The sequence below is a fragment of the Melozone crissalis genome, unplaced genomic scaffold (assembly GCF_028551555.1).
Source record: "Melozone crissalis strain CALT ecotype California unplaced genomic scaffold, PUWL_Pcris_2 ptg000005l_1, whole genome shotgun sequence".
NCBI classification, from domain to species: Eukaryota; Metazoa; Chordata; class Aves; order Passeriformes; family Passerellidae; genus Melozone; species Melozone crissalis.
In genome coordinates, this window is record NW_026535783.1 from 21,199,530 (window position 1) to 21,217,653 (window position 18,124).

The 18,124-nt window shown below is 40.1% G+C and overlaps 1 protein-coding gene across 1 annotated transcript in view; it reads left to right on the forward strand.

Moving 5' to 3' along the window:
* The first annotated feature begins 11,559 nt into the window (after positions 1-11,559).
* SUSD1 (sushi domain containing 1) overlaps positions 11,560-18,124 on the forward strand; it is a 41,385-nt gene continuing 34,820 nt past the window's right edge. The window contains exons 1-5 of the mRNA XM_054287115.1: positions 11,560-11,642; positions 13,471-13,589; positions 15,106-15,261; positions 15,926-16,078; positions 17,412-17,588. Of these exons, the coding sequence (XP_054143090.1) occupies positions 11,560-11,642; positions 13,471-13,589; positions 15,106-15,261; positions 15,926-16,078; positions 17,412-17,588 (688 nt within the window). The remainder of the gene's footprint in view (positions 11,643-13,470; positions 13,590-15,105; positions 15,262-15,925; positions 16,079-17,411; positions 17,589-18,124) is intronic.

The window sequence follows — 18,124 nt, forward strand, 5'->3', positions numbered from 1 at the left end:
CTTCTTTCTGAAGTTTGGTTTGCTATGTACAAGATTCTTTGCCTGCTCTTTTCAAAGCAAATCCTAACAGTTAGAATATAAAATTTCTGAAGTATTTAACTTCAGGGTTTTATTGATGGGGGATGTGGTATAGGAACAAAATTGGACCAAAGTTTTTGTGCCTTCAGTAGTTTTATATGTAGGGCATTTCATAGATGTAGGTGTCTTAAGTATAATAAATACATTTTTCCCCTCTGGAAAATGTATATTTATATTGTGAAAAATTAATATTGCCTACTGACTATACAAGAAGTGTACTACAGCTGTTTCAATACAGATTTAATTATTCTACTGTCTTTCCCATTACAGGGTGGTTTTTTTGGTTGTGGCTGTTTTTTTTTTTAACTGCGATATGTAGGAATCCAAGCATAACTCACATTATTTCCTACTTCAGATAATAATGACATGTTGTGCTTGGAGCAGTCCCAAAGAAATTAAATGCTTACATATTTGAAGGTCCTTGATAAATGAAGAAAGCTTTTACTTTAGCAGATTAATGTCATCATTGTTAGCAGTTTTTCAGTTCTTGGAAACTGTGCTTTGTTTATGAGTGGGAAGGTACCACACATAAACTTGATTTCAAGCACTTTCCAATTCTTTTTGAATATGTTACCCACTTTCTGCAGAAGTTCACCATAGAACTGCAGCAGCACAAGACGAAAGTTGCTAACCAAGCAGATTATTGCATCAGAATGTCACTTCATTCTCTGACCAAAGAGTGTTCTGGTTTTACTGAGATATGAAAACCTGTTTTCTCTCACATTCCTTTCTGATGGGAAGACCCAATGCAAAGTGGCTTCTATTTGAGACTGTTACTGGTGATAGAAACAGTGGAAAATGAAAATAGTAATGTGAACCAAATGGTGTGAGACAATGCAAAAAGTTAATATATTGCTTTTAGTACTGTACTCAAGACACAGTAAACATCTCTAACAATTGCTGTCATTTCCTCATTTCACATGATCTGTTCATAAAAATTCCATTTCAGTTTTTAAATATGTTCATCTAACACAAGAAAATACTGTAAATATTTGTAACATCATGTTTTGTTTTGGTTTTGTTTTGTTTTGTTTTGTTTTTTAATCTGGAAAAAGAGTGTTTGGGGAAACAAATGGAAATGAAAAATGTTTTTATATAAAAATATTGTCTGTATATTTTAATAAGCAAAAGCTTTCATTTGTAAAGCATCTTGTGTCATTGCATGAAAAGTATTTTATATCTGTGGAGATGACTTAAAACTGAAGAGATATAAGATGTATTAAAGAAACCTATTTTGTGACTGTGTAGTGCATGGTGAATATGATTTTGTTTGTGCTGTAATATATTCTGGTTTTTTAGGTTAGTGTGGTTTCTGATTACATTATATATATGCCTAACTAATTTCTTAACTCTAGTTGTTGTAGCATGTCGTTTAATAAATGTAATTATGACTTAAATTTTCCTGTGTTCTTGACTATTACTTTGGGGATTTTTTTGGTCTTAAAATTGTGCAGCTAATAACATCTAATTTTCTGGGTTTTTTTCCTTTAGCATACATGGGCATCTAAACAAAAGCTTTTCATATCAAAAGTATTTTAACAAGATTAGTGCACATCTTCAGCAAGAAGTGAAGGTCAGCAGCACCTAAAGTTTTTCCTGAGCAGTGCAGAAATTTTTATTTTCAGTAGGATGGAAATTTATTCTACAACTCTAAACCAATGCAGTAGTCAATGACTATTATGTTATTTGAGGCAGGAATCAGAGACTTCAGTGATGAGAGACTTGGAGCCTTATCATTGAGAACTCCTTTATCTTTTACCATGCTGTACTCTTTTCTAGTCCTAGGATTGAAGTTCATATCCTTTGCACAAAGATTTAAAAAATGTAAATAGCAGCTTAAAAAGATGGTCTGCTTTCAGCTTCCTGTTTCTCAACTGTCTTGTTGATTGCTCTTCTTTCATACTCCTTTGGTTGCTCTTCTCCATATTGCACAACACTAATTTAGACCCTCTTGTTCTTGCATGCAAAATTCAGGATTGATGGTAAACAGATAGCAGTTGAAGGCCATTGATACAAATACAAGGGGAGTGCAACACCTCTTTCTGAACTAAAATTTTCAGCCAGCCTGGCAAAGATTTAATTGTCTGCCCCCCGTAGATTATGCAATTGCCAGTCTCTGAGTGTAGATGCTTTTGAGGGGAGAAAAATCTGACTCAGTTTAGACTGAATTGCAGGTTTCAGCAAATTATTCTCCAAAGGCTAGATGTGAAGTCCCCATGTGTAACTCTTGATTTTGTCCTTGATACTTAAATATTTGATAAGCATTCTGGGGAAAATGCTAGCTTTTAGTGGCCATAATTTGGCTTCTTATTTTTTGACCAAGTCTGCCTGAGAATGTATGAGGAACTGGAATTCCCGACTGTTGTCTTCTCCCATTACTCCTTAACCAAAAAGTAAATCCTATCTTGAATTCTTGTCTCCTGTTGTTAACCCTGCAATACAATCACAGTAATTTTTTCCTTAAGTAGTTTATATAAGTGTCCATCTTGGAAAATGAAAAATGAAATACAACTTTTAAATAACACAGATATAAAAGAGAAAGGGCAGTAACTGGCAGATTTGCCAGCATCTACTTTCTCATGGTTTGATTGAATCAGACCCAAAAGATTTCTTTATAGCCCCAGGGCTCACCCATTTACAGAGGTGGAAAGAAGATTATTGTGTGCTTTGAAAATACAATAAAAATTCCCACTTGCATTTTAACTGTGCTGAGATATTTGTACTTGAGTTCTTTGGCATGTAGCAGGTGAGTACAACTATGTCTAAACAAAATATAATGAAAGAAGTTGTGGTAGAATATCTAGGTGAGAGAAGGTGTGGGGCATAGAGGCAGAGGGAAGAAGAGACCTCAGAAATGTGAGTCATCCCAGAGACCATTTCCAGACTGATGCCCTTGCTGTTGAACATCAACTCATCTCAGATGCTGCAAAAATACCAGAAGAGAAGCAGTCCGGTGACAATGAGAACAAATGTCTTTAAGGTAGTGCTAAGGTAGCAGCATGAGTTGTTCGGCTCCAAAAAAGCTCTTACAATGAGAGTAATACTTTAATCTCAAATTAGTGATCATTCTTATTCCATGATATTTGCTGCTTAATCCAAGACAGTTCATCAGGGTAACACTTTTAGGTCTTGTGTTTCATTTCCAGTCTGTTTCAAGTACAACTACTCTGTCCTTTTGTGAGAATCAGAGCTTTTAATGGAAGCCAAGTATACTGTCTGTAATTCCTCCATTAAATCTACTATATAAGTGTTTTTCTAGCTGTGCAGCTTAAGGAGATACAAGAAGGCTGGAGAGGGATTTTTCAAAAGAACAGTAAGACATGAGCAAATGGCCTCAAGATTAACGAGAGTAGGTTTGGATTAGATACTAGGAAGAATTTCTTTACTATGGGGATGGTGAGACAGAGGAACAGGCTGACTTAGAGAAGCTGTGGACTTCCCATCCTTAGAAGTGTTCAAGGCCAGGTTGGATGGGACTTTGAACAACCTGGTCTGGTAGAAGGTGTTTTTGCCCATGGCAGGCAGGTCAAACTATATGATCTTTAAGGGTGCTTCCAAGTGAGACTGTATGATTATATGAACTGTTCCTCTTGTCCATGCATATTGTTTGTACAATGCAGGGTCTGTAAGGATTTTTATTAAAGGTCTTCTCTGTTTCTTTTTTTCCTCCAGAGTCCATCTTGGTCTGCAAAGCTGCATTGTTCAATGCTTGGAAACTTTTTTTAAAGGACAGTGGACTGAAGGATATTGCATAATGCTGCAGGCTTGCAGGTCTGTGGTTGGATACTGGTTCCATTTCTACCCTGCCATGGTGCTGCCTAGCACATACCTAGAGAATATATTCAGTAAGTATCACTGCCTATAAAAATAAAATTGAAGCTCCTTTTAAAACAAATATGATCTCAACACAAAAAAAAAATTACAAAGGCTAAAGAAATTAAGATAACTCTGCTGTTCAGTACTATGAATTCTGTTGATGATCTAGGAAGAACTGTCTGTAGCTCCATGGTCTATTTTAGTCAGTGCAATGTGGGTGGGTGCTGGAAAGAAGGATTGTGGGTTCTTTTCTAATTAAGAACTTCCAACAAAAACCTGAAGTTGTCAGGTTTAGTTCTTACCAAGAAACATGGCACTGTTATTGGTTGACTTTTCAGCATTACAGACCTTCTCTCTTTCTTTCCTTTTCTTCCCTCTTCAAATTCTCTCCTATGGCCAAATTATCCAAAAGCAGTGAGAGATTTAATAGCAGCAATACAGTATCTTCAGCAAAATGTTGTATCTGTTTATGCAGAATTCAAAGTCATCTGGTCATCAGATTTGAAGTATTTTGTTTATTGTGTAACTAAGGTTCCCCATTGTGAAAAGCTTTGAAAGTAGATTTTCTATTTAAGGTCACAATACATTTCTAAAAACAGTTAGCTACCCAAGTAATCTCTTCTATCACATCTATTAACTGAAAATGGTTTCTATACTTTTCTTCATATGTGATGTTTGATTTGGTGACATGCTCTTTTCCTTTTTGTGTATATGTTCTCATTATGACTCAACAGCTTAAAACTCTATCTTGATGACGCTTTAATTATCTTTTCAAAAGCATACAGGGTTTATACTGTTGCTCTTTGTGTTTCAACAAGTTTATCTTCTTTCTCAGAGCCTTCAGTGATCTATCAGATACTGAACTGGTTAAAGATTTTTGATAGCGGACCTCTCCCAGTCAACTCCATCATTGTTGAGTGTGTTTGTTTCAACAGTAAATAACTGCTCTTTGAGCATTAGATCTTTCAATGTTGATTCAGCCACAGAGATATGAAGGTTAATAAACACCACACTTCTTGATGCTAAGACTTGTTATGCTAGAAATGTCTTTTTTTCTGCTCTGGTTTGGCACTGCTGGTTACAGCTTGCCTGTCACAAGATGGCCTGAGTTAATTTCTCCTTCAAGGCATGCTATATGTGCTTGTTAGATTTTCAAAGAACTTATTGGAACACTTTGTGGAGCTCTTTACTCACCAGTCAATGCAGAACTATGCTACTTGTGTGAACAGTTTTTCTTTAAGTAAGTTGTTCAATCGCTGTATACCTCTAGCTTTTACACAAACTGCTTATTCTGCAGGACTTAGATTCTCCCAATTTTATATTATGGGAAGATTGCATTTTCCATTTTTTTTTTTTTAATGCACCTGATTTTAATCAAGGCCCTTCAAAAATATTTAGGTCATTGTTGCCACTCATCAACAGAAAAATAGATAAGGAAGAGGTTACTTTTGAAGGGCCTGACCATAAGATGTTAGCAGCAGCATCCTGTCTTGCCTGGGATATCTTGGCCACTTACTGTCTCATGAAATCTAACAGGAAAATTGCTGATAACTTTGCCGATCAAGCCTAGAAACACTGGTCTTGATTAACATGCTGAATGTAACTTTGGGAATCCTGCTGACTAGTCTTGATTCTGTCCCTTTCAAAGACTGGGATCCAGTCTAAACAACCACACTCTAAACTGACATACACATAACTACTTACTCTCCAAAGGATGGGGCTGTACCTTCAGCCAAAGTTTAAAACACCCTCTGGTGTACATCTGGTTGTGCATCAAACAGGTATAAAATAAAAAATCTGTAATTGTAATTAATGGATTCATGTAGCACATAGCAAGAAAAAAATTCTCAGCCTTGTGCAGGCCCAAATGATCAGTCATTATTTAGTTCTCACAGGCTTACATTATTTGGATGTCAAGTTTTTCTGCTATATGGAAAGTAATGAGCCAATGGTGCCCTTATGGCTGAGCAGGCCTGTGGTAGCAGTGCCAGCAAGTCCAGAGAGGTGACCCTGCCCCTCTGCTCAGCCCTGGTGAGGCCTCACCTGGAATGCTGTGCCCAGTTCTGGGCTCCTCAGTACAAGAGAGACCTGGAGCTCTGGAGTGGGTCCAGTGGAGGGTGACAAATATGATTAAAGGACTGGAGCATTTCTGTTACAAGGAAGGGCTGAGAGAGTTGGGCATCTTCAGCCTTGAGAAGCGACAACTGAGGGGGGACTCCATCACTGTCTATGAGTATCTGAAGGGAGGATGTTGAGAGGATGGAGCAAGGTTCTGCTCAGTGATGCCAAGGAATAGAACAAAAGGCAGAAACTGATTTACAGAAGTTCCACCTGAATATAAGGAAAAATTTCTTTACAGTGTGAGTCACAGTGCACTGGAATAGGTTGCCCAGAGAGTTCACGGAGTTTCCCTCAATTGAGATATTCAAGAACCATCTGGATGGAATCCTGTGCCATGTGCTCTCAGATAACCCTGCATGAGCAGGGAGGTTGGCCCAGGGTACCTCCAGTGCTCCCTTCTAATCTTTCTCATTCTGTGGTTCTGTGATTGTAAGATAAACTTGATTTCTTGCAAGTATTATTTGAAGATGAATAGGGCTTTCAGCTTTGGAATTTGAATGAAAAAGAAAATAAAAAGACTAAGTGGCCACAGAAATGCTAATCTTAAGTTTTTATTACAATTTATAACAACACAGAAATGCCATCACCCAGGGTGTATTTCTCCTCTGATTGCCAGTAAATGTAGAAATAACAGAGTTACACCTAGTTTAATATTCCAAAATCAAAGAACAGGGCTTGTGCTGGTTTTATAATAAAACAAAAGCATTCTCCTTTTTTTATGCCAATGGATGCCTAATTTTATGAATCTAAAATCCAACTCATTCTGCTAGCTTTGTATTCCCAGGGTCTAAATATACAGTAATTTAAGGTACTTTCTAATTGAGATAAAAATAGCTACTTTGAACTTGATGAACAGCATGTAAAAGTTAAATTGCTTACATAACAACTCAGAAAGTAAGGCTATTTACTATGAAAAGTTTGGTTACTAGTTTCCCTTTTCTTTCCCACTACACAGTGTTGATGCAAATCTGAGATTGCCTGGTGACAAAACACAATTGGTCCATGGAGAAGGAAGCCATGGCAAAAGAATCCCCAACTGCCTGAGCAGCTTCAGAATGGTTTGGTTTATTTTCTCTGGTCACAGAACCACAGAATGGTTGGGATTGGAGGGACCTTTGGAGATCATCTGGTTCAACTTCCCTGCTAAAGCAGGTTCACAGGAACATGTTCAGGCAGGATGGCCAGGAACTCACAAGACACAAATACGGAATTTATTTTCATAGATAATATAATTTGAGAGTTGCTGTATTTCCCATCGAATGTTTCTAGACTCACTTTAAGACTCGTCTTGCCCATAAATACAGCAAAGCTGATGTTGAGAGAAGAACAATACAAGGATAATTGTGTAGTCAGTGGGATTTGGTTTTTTTCCTGTACCTATCAAAGATATTGTCATTAATTTTTGCCTTATTGACAAGCTGTTATTAAGTTCTATGCAGTTTCAATAGAAAGGCCAACACCTCTGTGGGTGAGCTTGGGGAGCCTGGTAGAGAAGAAAGCTTGAATCTTTTTGCCAAGTTATTTCTCTTCAGATTTTAGCAGATTTTTTAGGATCTGAAAGAAAAAGATGTCTGTTCATCTACTTGGAGCTGGAAAAATCACAACATTACTTTTTATTTATTATTATTTTTAAACTGTATGAAGGAAGTGCTGTTACTGGTCCTTTCTGAACTTGTCCTTTGTGCCTCTCTGCCTCTTTCCTCCCAACTATGGTCTTCAGTCAGCAAAACCCTCAAAATAATGACACAGCATGAAACAATCAGAAACAATGGCTATCAGCAGTATTCTTGGATGATATTCCAAGATCTGACAACACCAGGACATGGCCCCATAAAGCAATATACACTAAGTGCTTGTGGCTTAAAAACTTCTAAAAACTGCGGCAGGGTGCTGTGGCATGAAAGCTTCTACCACAGGTTATGTTGCACCATACACACTTATGTAGGAATACCATCCCAGTTACACATCTAAGTGGGAGGGAGAAGTGAAGAGAGGGAGAGAGGGGTTATCTTATCAAAGCTCCCAGTAGGTCTGTGGCAAAGCCTAGTTTGGCCTCCTATGCTAAAACCCACAGATAGCAGTGTTTTGCTCTGGAGAGCTGCTTTTCTGATTAGCAGTAACTGTCAGCAGGCTTTATCACCGACTGTGCCCTTGTTATGAGATGTACAGGGCATGCTCTGACGTATGTCACATCCAAGACGTATCCTCTATGCAAATTGTTCATTCAGTTGTAACATTCAATATTTAAGGTTCAAATTCAGGTGTCCAATGCTTTTTCAGAAATCTCATTTACTTTTCATCTTGAACTTCATCTGCTAGGAGTTGAGACAGTGGCATAGGCACCCTGATAGTACAGACAGAAATAGCTCAAACAACTTGAGTGATAATATTTCCTTTAAAAAAAAAAAAATCAAACAAGATACTTCTTTACTTCTGCACAGTATTTACTGAAGCATTTTCAATAAAAACTGAAGAGAATCAGCCAATCTTTTCAGTTATTTCTGAATATTTTGATTTATTTTCAAAAATTGGTGTTTCTTATTCTGGGAGCTAAGTGAGTAACCAGAAACTAGTTATTAATTTGATTAATTGTAAATAAGCAAGCGAGACAGAATTCAGATAGAAGGAATCTTCCATCAAGATGTAGTTACTCTTTTTATTGCCATTTGGAAAGAAGCACTTGATAGAAAACTGTTCAAAAATGCAGCTGCACAATGAATAGCTGAGTGATCTGTTAACAAGGGTGAAATACATTTATTCACTCTAGCTGAAGATGTTTGCTGTAGAGTTTTTAAAAACCTATTTGGTGAAAGAGCTATTAATATAAAATATTTTGTCTTCATGTGTCAAAATAAGCAGTGTAGTCTATGCCAAAAATCCTTAGGAGAAAAAATAAAGAGATTTAGATAACATGGTGCTATGCATTGTCTGGAAAGGAGACAGAACAAATACATATGGCTGAGGAGATGTTTAATCCAGCTTGCCCTTCAGATTTTCAATTATCCGCATTTAGGCACTTGCAAGCGAAAAATGCACAGCAGACTTCCAGGCATCTCTGGATTAATTCAATTCAATTTGACCATCACAACCCTTTTCACAGAGAACAATTGAAGCAAATACTGGTGCATACATCTTCTGGGGAATTTAACGTTAGGGGTGAAGAAAACACTGTAATTAAAAACTAGGCTTTCTTTAAGTTTGACAAGGAAAAGATTAAAATTTTGATCCTATCCAAAACAGAAAATATAAGTAGATATTAGTCTGTGTTTTCAATAAAGAGATTTTACATGAAACAAGCAAGATTTGCTGAAGATGTTAAGGATGAGCGTGTTGGGACACTAGTCTTACACTCCCAAGTCTTTAATTATCTTTTTGTACCAATTAACTAGGGTTTGGGCAGGTGACCTCAGGACAGAAGTGATCTGTGATGAATCTCACCAGTGGATTCAAACCTGAAGTAATGGAAGAGATTGTTTGGGAACACTGTGAATTCTACATCACTGTCAGCATAAAGAGCAAGTTAGACAAGTCAGGAACCATATTATTGACCTTGTTGTAGAGCAGAAAACAGAACAAATGACCTCTAAACATCTTTTGACACTTACTTCTTATTGCCATGCATTGAATTTAAAGTAGCCTTTGTATGTAGTTTAATTATTTGGTTCTGAAGTATGTCTTAAACAGCAATTAATTGTGTGTTTGAGACACCATAACAAGGAGATCAGTTCCAGTCTAGCTACTGTACTTTTTTCAGCTGATACACATCTTTGGTACTTTCTTTAAAGAATATTTCTATTAAAAATTTTAATTTGTTCTCTTTATAAATATGATGTATTTCTTCAGGCTTTGTGCCAAAAATATTTTCCTGATTGCTGCATGAGGTGTTTAAAATTATAAACAGTTGCTTCAACTACTTTTTATGAAAGGAATAGTAGAAATTGCAGTGATTAATAGGTCTGCTACACAGTGGGCTGCCAAGGAAGTGGAAAATTGTAATTTCCAAACCATTTAAATATGTTGTGCCAAACAATAGCTCTCTGAACCATTCCCTATAACGATAAGCTACTTATGACCACTGAGAATGCATGCTTCCAATTTCAGTAAGTTTAAGGGAGAAATATGCAGTAATGACATCTGTAGTGTGTTCTTCCAAAAGCAGGATACTTGTATGTAACGGGCTGCTGCTGAAAAATCTGGTCAAGATGTATAAGCGTAGCAGAAGCTGATTTAAAGTGCATACGTGCTTAAGTAGGCAGAACAGTAATTTAAAAACCACAAAACAGCAAACAAGCAAAACGCCAAAACAAACAAAAACCCACAAACAAACAAAGCCCACCAAAACCCAAAATCCCCAAAACTGGAAGAGAGCAGCTTATGTAAATAAATCAATAAAGCTGATGATTCAATGAAAGTGAGTTTTGCGTCCCTTGAAATCAGACGGCGATAATTTGGTGTTTGTTATAATAAAGCAGGAAAAGATCAGGTTATGTCACTTAAATGCAGTGGTGATGGAGGACTGGGCTGAATTAGCATTCAAAGGCATTAATGAAAAGACACCATTGCACATGAGCAAAACTTCAGGAATCTAATTGGAGTTATCAAATACGCCAAATTCGACTTTTGTGTTAAGCTTCCCCGATTCCTCATCTTGGCACTCCTCTGTTGTGGTAACTGGGCAACTGTATTTGTAGATTAAGTTTATGGCAGCTTTCTAAAGTGCAGGCTCACGGACACGAATGACGACTCTGAGCGCTAGGGCTATTACTACTTTTCTACAGTAGAAAACTCTTCAGGCAGCACTCCTGGTCCTGCCTGAACACGAGGTTCGGGGATTAACCTCAGCGGCGTCTAAGGCTTGCTGTGAGAAAGCTTTACTTTATTTCAAGCAGTAAGGGCCGGCCATGTACGGCCGCACCAGCTCCGTACCTCGTAGGGCTGATGCGCCGGCTCCGTGCCGGGAGGCAGCTGCGGCCCCTCCGCTGGGGGACACCGAGCGCCCCCGGCCCGGCGCTGCGGCTCGGTCCCGTTCGCCGGCGGCTGGCGGGAGGCGGCACAGCTCCCTGTTGATAGACCAACAGGTGTGTCTATCCAGCCGCCTTTCTCGGGAATCATAAATAATCCTACCATCCGTTTCTCCCCCCGCCGGCGGGCTATGGGCAGCAGCAGCCCTTATCAGCCTTGCCACCTGCCTGGCCGGGGCAGAGGCGGTGTCCCGGGGAAGGAAAGGGGTTGTGCCAGGGAAGCGAGGAGAAAGGAAAAAAAAAAAAGGAAAATAAGAGAAAAAGGGAAGAAAAAGAGAGGGTTTTGCGGGCAGAGCCGGGGGAGGAAAGGGGCCTCGCTGAGGGTGAAAGCCCCGCGGGTGCCGAGGGCCCGGCGGCGCCGATAAGGGCGTCCCGCCCGCCGGGAGGCAGCGGCTGCCGCCCTCCGCCCGGGGCCGCGGGCCCTGCCCTCGGCTCTGCCCTGCCCCCGGCCCTCGGCTCCCCTCCCCCGACCGCCCCAGGGGCGATGCGGAGCTCCGAGGGGCGCGGCGGCGGCGTTGGGGACATGAGCGCGGGGGGCGGCCGGGCCCCGGGGCCGCTGCTGCTGCTGCTGCTGCTGGCGCTGCCGCGGGGCGCGGCGCTGGGTGAGTGCGGCCGGGCGGGACAGTGTCAGCCGGAGCGGGGCCGGCCCTGCCCCACCTCAGGTGCCCGCCTTGATGGGTGCGCTTGGTGGGGGTGGCGGAGCATTCCTTGGGCGCATCCCATGCTGGTATGCATGTCCGGGTATATCCCATGGTGATTGATGGTGGCGGAGCATCCCTTGGTGGTGGCGATGGTACCCGTGGCATTGGTGGCGGAGGTGGCCGTGGTGGGTGCTGTCCTGTGCGCTGGCTGGGGTGTCTCCTCGACACCTGCTGACCGCGGTGGTGGCAGCGACCTCGTGTCCTGCCGGGGCAAGAGGGCCTTGCCACGGCGGGAGCCTGAGAGAGCGCATGGGTAGGACCAAAACAGTGAGGGGACTGTAGTGCTGGCATGATAAACTGTATGTTGTGAAGAACAAAAAAGTAATAAAATTTCAGCTGTAGTTGTAAGGGGAGGCGGGGGGGGGGGGGGGGGGGGGGGGCGGGGGTGGAAACACGTTTTTGTATCTCCTGAACCAGCAATCTGGGGAGGATACTCCCATGTCTTATCAGAAGATTGAGGTATCACAAGAAAGTTCTCTCTGTGGCTGTTTGTACATTTAATTTTCTGATCTACGTAGGCTGCCATTGCATGCTGACAGTTTTTCTTTTCTGCTCTTATCAGAAACACACACACATACTCAAGTATATAAAAGCATGTATAATTAGGAATAGGAATCTATGACGCTTCCCACAGCCTTGAGACACCCACAAAAACCTGAACTCCTGTGCATATGGAAAGGCAGCTTTATCACAGTGATAAATTTGATGCATAAAAAAATATTAGTGTTCATCTTCCTTCTCCTTCCAGTTCTGGTTATGTATTTAGACATTGTAGAGTAGTCAAAATTTGTCAGAGATGCTAAATATGCAGTGATGTTAGTAATCTTATCAATTTCAGCTATCTTAGACAAGTAAAAAATTCCATACTTCTATGTCGAGCAACATCAGACATCAGCTTGTGCAGTATTAGTTCATTATTTTAAAATGTAAAAAGGCATCAGCATACACATGCTTTGTCTACATTAAATCCTTTCTGACATTCGTCATTTGGAAGGTGAAGGTATGTGTGATAACAAAAAGAGCTAATTAAAAAATGGAGGAAAATGAACATAAGGCCCTGAAAGTATGAATGCAAAGAAAAACAATTTATTCTAATTTCATGTATATTTACAGCCATGTCAAATTATAGTAAATTAGGTTGTATACTTCTCAACCACTTTTAATATAAATTAATTTATAAAATTACTTTAGTGTGAGTAATTTTACTCCTGGCAACATTAGCAACATTTTTATTAATAACATTTTTACCATATTGACACATGATACAAACAGATTGCTAACTATCCCAAATGTCTATGCCTAAATAATAGAAAAAAGCACAACAAAACAGAGGAAACAGAAATAAAGACAAAAGATAAACAAATGCACATGGAGGAAAAATTAATAATGTTGGATAGAGGTACTTATTATATACCTTCTAAACCTTTCTGAAACCTGAAAAACTCTTTTCTTTGTTCTTTTCTCAGAGAAGAGAAGGATGGACAAAAATGTTCAGTGTAATTATTTGTTTAATCCTTTCTGTTTATTTTTAATCTTTAATCTTTTAATACAATAGCTGTGGTTTTCCTCCAAGTTCCAAAATGAGGTGGGAGGAGGTAGTAGTCTATTCTATGTGTTTTAATCTGGATTTTATCTTCACTTTCAATTCTGTGCTGGTTATCCTACCATGCCACTTGTTGGGTATTTCAAGAAAGGTAATTGTGGTTTTTTGTCCTTAAAGTAATTGTGAACAGATCCATTCCTGATGTCTGTGCAACTTGCCACATTCATGCAACATGTCAGCAAAGTGGAGGAAAAAGCATTTGTATCTGCAATTATGGATTTGTAGGCAATGGAAGAACCCATTGTCAAGGTAAGCTGCCTGCATCTAAAATGGAAAGAAACTCTGTAACTTCCTAAAATGCTGCTTCTCAAGTAATTTTAATGAATTCTTCAAAGTGTGCTGAAAACTTTGTCATTTCCTGGAAGAATCTCCTATTTGGATTGTTTTTCCTCACCAAAAGGCTTGTACATATTCAGAAGTGCTGTTTAGCATTTTGTTACTGTAATTTAGTGTAACTAATTTTACTCATGGCAACATTAGCAACATTTTAATGAACAACATACCAGGCTGATAACGTCCTTGTAAGACTATCTCATATCAATATGTGAATCAAAGGATAATGTGAAACACTGTGTCTTAGTGTCTGTAATAGCTTACCAGTGCTTAAAGGGGGTGGCCCTTCACCAATGATGATCTTTGCCTGTCTCTTACCCTTCTTTCACAAAGCACTGACAGCTGCTGGATCCTGCACAGAGTTCAGGTATCTCGTTGTAGGAAAGCCATAGAACTATGGAATGCTTCAGGTTGGAAGGGATGTTAAAAATTACACAGTTCCAACCCCTTTGTTGTGACCAGGGACAGCTTCCACAAGTCCCAAGTTGCTCAGAGCTCTGTTCAAGCTGGCCTTGAACACTTTCAGGGATGGGGCATTGGGGCATCCACAACTTCTCTGGCTACCTGTTCCAGTGCCTCACTACCCTTACAATGATGGATTTCTTCAAAGTGCCAAATCTAAATCCATCCTCTTTCAGTTTAAAGCAGTTCTCCTTTGTCCTAGAACAAAGGAGAAGCACTTTGGATGTTGTCCAAAGTGCCTCTCCATCTTTCTTGAAAGTAGTCTTTAGGTACTGGAAGGCCGTAATAAGGGCTCCTCAGACCTTCTCTGTTCTAGACTGAGCAACCCTCAACCCCTTCAGCCTTTTCTTGTGGAAGAGGTGCTCCAGCCCATGGGTATCTTCATGACCTCCATTGGACTTGCCTCAGCTGGGCAATGGGCACCTCACAGCTGGATGCAGGTTCCAGGTGGGCTCTCCCCAGAGCAGAGCAGAGGGGCAGAATCCCCTCCCTGCCCTGCTGCCCACGCTGCTCTGGATGCAGCCCAGGGCACGTTTGGCTCTCTGGGCTGGGAGTGCCCATGGCTGGGTCATGCCCAGCCTCTCACCCACCAGCACCCCCCAGTCCTCAGCAAGGCTGCTCCTGATCCATGCTCTACCCAGACTGTAGGGGGATTGGGATTGCCCCCACCCAGGTGTTCCATGAGGTGCTGTATGGAATGTACACCATAAGGAAGAGTGGAAGGATAGAGTAGCACCCTCTGGTTTCAGCAGTTCTTAGATAACTTAAGCTGTGTCACAAAACTGCATTCACATTTTCATCCAGGGACAAAAGTTTCAGTTGTTCTCCAGCTTACTAGCAGTGTTTACATCCCAAATAATTTATAAAGGAAATCAGTAAGGACAAGTCTGGTTACTTGAGCATGAGTGAGGAGGGGAGGTCACCCAATTTTTCTTAATCTCTCTCTGATGTTTTTTGAATGTACTGACAGATAAAGATGAATGCCAGATTGGAGCCAGCAAGATCTGTGGAAATCATACCCTGTGCCATAATACACATGGAAGTTTTTACTGTGTTTGCCTTGATGGATACCGAGCCTCCAACAACAACAAGACATTTATTCCCAATGATGGCACAAACTGTACAGGTAGATATCACAAAGAATCCTGAGCTTGACAAATCCAGAACTGCACAATTTATTTTTTTTTTTCCTATCACTGTAGAACTTATTTTCTGACACTATATCAGAGAACCGCTAGAACCGCTGTTGTTAATGTGCTTGTTTGACATCCAGGTTCCTAACAGCTATGAATTAGTTCCATTTTGAACTCTGCTGTGTTACAAATAATAACTTTGCAATCTCATTCAAACAATGATATTTTCAGAAGAAGCAGCAGCAGCTTGATTAATGAAATAGGATGACACTTAAAATTTCCCAGATTGTAACTTTTGTGTTTAGTGTAGAATATTAACCAGTTTCTTGTTAGTGATGAAGTGTTGTAACCAACTAAGAGGTGTCCAGATACAGGATTTTTCTGGAATTGTTTGAACAGCATATAACATTGGAAACTATTTGTCAAGTAAACCAGCAGTAATTCTAAAGATAGCTAGTGACAAAATTGCACAGTCCTCTTTCCAGATGCTTGAAGATGAGATGCTCCTTATCCATGATAAGCTCCTTTGTTTTCCTAGAAGAGCTGTGAGAAGCTGTGTAGAACTCTTCAAGGAAGACTTAAGCTTGGGCCCTTTTTTAATTAATTAAAACAAAACCCTCTATTATGAAGTGCATTTACTTTTCTCTGAATTTTTAGATATTGATGAATGTGAGGAGTCTGGGCTGTGTGGTCACAACGCAAGATGTGTGAATACTGAAGGAAGCTATATGTGTTACTGCAATGATGGTTATAAATTAGAAACTGGAGAACATTCTTTTCGTCAAGATGGAAACATAGTTTCATGCAAAGGTGAGAGTCTTTGGATGCTCTTTTTGCTAGCAGATAAAATCACGTGTTGCACCATAGTGTAGTGCCTGTTCTGGCCTGTGCTTCTCCAGGCAGAAACCCTTTCTCTGGACTTTGCTTGCCATAGGTTGTTTTTTTTAATTCTTGTATTCAGTTTGTTCCAGTGATGTCAGGATCCCAGAGTAAACACCAGATATTCCTACAGGTTCTCAGCAGTGCTTTAGATGTGCAGGGTCAGAGAAGCTTGATGATGTTATGAAAGTAATGTAGTTCGTTTCTGAGTAGAAAGGAAGTGTGTTGTAATCCAGTTGTTTATGTAATCACACCCCATAAAGGGGAAGAGAAGAGAGACTGAATAGCTGATAAGAGAGGTTGGATGAATGAAAAAAGCCTAGGGAACATGAATAATAAAATAACAATTTAGCTATTTATTACATACTGTTCCTCCTGCATAAATAAACAATTCAGGTTATGTTGCCATAACAAAAAAAAAAAAACAGAATCAAGTTTCCAATTTGAAAGTCTGTCTTTAGTGTCAGTTTTCACAGATGCAAACTGCTAGCAGTGTAAGCTGTGGATATCTGAGTATATAGTGAACACAGGCATCCCAGGTAGAAGGAGCTGCCTAGATTATACTCAGCTTTTATTTCTGAATTATTGCCAGAACCTTCAGCACATCTCACAGCCTGTAATTGCTCACTTTTTCTGACTGGAGTGCTCCGCTTGGTTTGCCAGAATTGTTGATAATCCTGCTTCTTATCTCACCGACTGGCCTCTCCATATTCTGTGGTGAAGTAGAGTGTCTGTACCGATTGCGCTTCTTGCAGAGTTGCACAAGGGAGCCCTGTCCAAGCAGGAGGAGTGGAGCTGAGGAGTGGAGCTTTTGTATGCAGGCTGTTTCAATGAGATGAAGGATTTGAGGGGCAGAACATTTCAATTTATCTGCTGCAGAGTGCTTCACTTTTCCCATGCACAGGGAAATAAAGCTGTGCTTTGGGGCCTGAAATTTTCCTGTTGATGTTGAAGTATCATTCAGCCATGGCTGTAACAAGACTGGCCCATACAAAGCACCATCACATTGCAGTGTCTCATCTTCGGTGTTGTGAGTGGCTCCAGCTGTATGTTAGTAAAAATGTAGCTCAGTAACTGCTTCCCCGTGTTCCTCCAGTTGTGGCCAGGACAATTCTTCAAATCTATTATTGTACCTCTTTGGTAAGCCCTCAGACTCATCAGATCAGGTGTATTTTGGGATGTGACTATCTAGTTTAGCTGATTTTAAAGCAGTCAATGTTGTGATTTATGTACTGTGAGATCTTTCAACCCAGTCTCTTTGCAGAAATTGGATGTGGTTCCCCTCCTGAAATGAAGCATGGCTACATTGTGGGGAACTACAGCTTGCTACCAGGAAGTGCAGTTCATTATGAGTGTCAAGAAGGGTTTTACAGCAATGAAGGAAAGTTCTCGTACTGCACTGCAAATGAAACTTGGGAACCTGCCTCTTTAAGCTGTAAAGGTGAAAAGAGTCTTACATCTTTCTTAAATTCTTCATTAAGGGGGTTCCTGCATGGGGAGTGTGTTTGTGAAGATAGTAGACTATTTCCACAATCTGAAGGAAATGTTTTTTCAAGATCTGGTTATTTGCAGAAAAAGAAGAAAATTAAAGGACATGTTATTGTTTGCCTATTTCTTTAGTGTAGTGACATTTTTTATGCTAGTCCCTGCATTTTTACAGACACTGCAGTGTGTCCTCCTGCTCTCTAGTAAAGGGTGCTACTCTATCCTGTGAGCTGAGGCCTAGAAAACAACTAGATTTCTTTAGCATTTCATGGGAAAGGCTCCAGAGTTGAAAGGTGTCACTGACCTCTTATGAAAGCATCAATTTTCCTGACACCTTGTGAACTTTTGTCTGAAGGTTTGCTGTAGGTGCAAAAGAGGGCATCATAGCACTCCTCATCTCTGGGAAGTCTTCATAATTTTAAGAACATTTGTGCATGAGCAAACACTTCCACATCTCTGAAGAGTTAAGTTTCCTATGAGTGTCTTTACAAC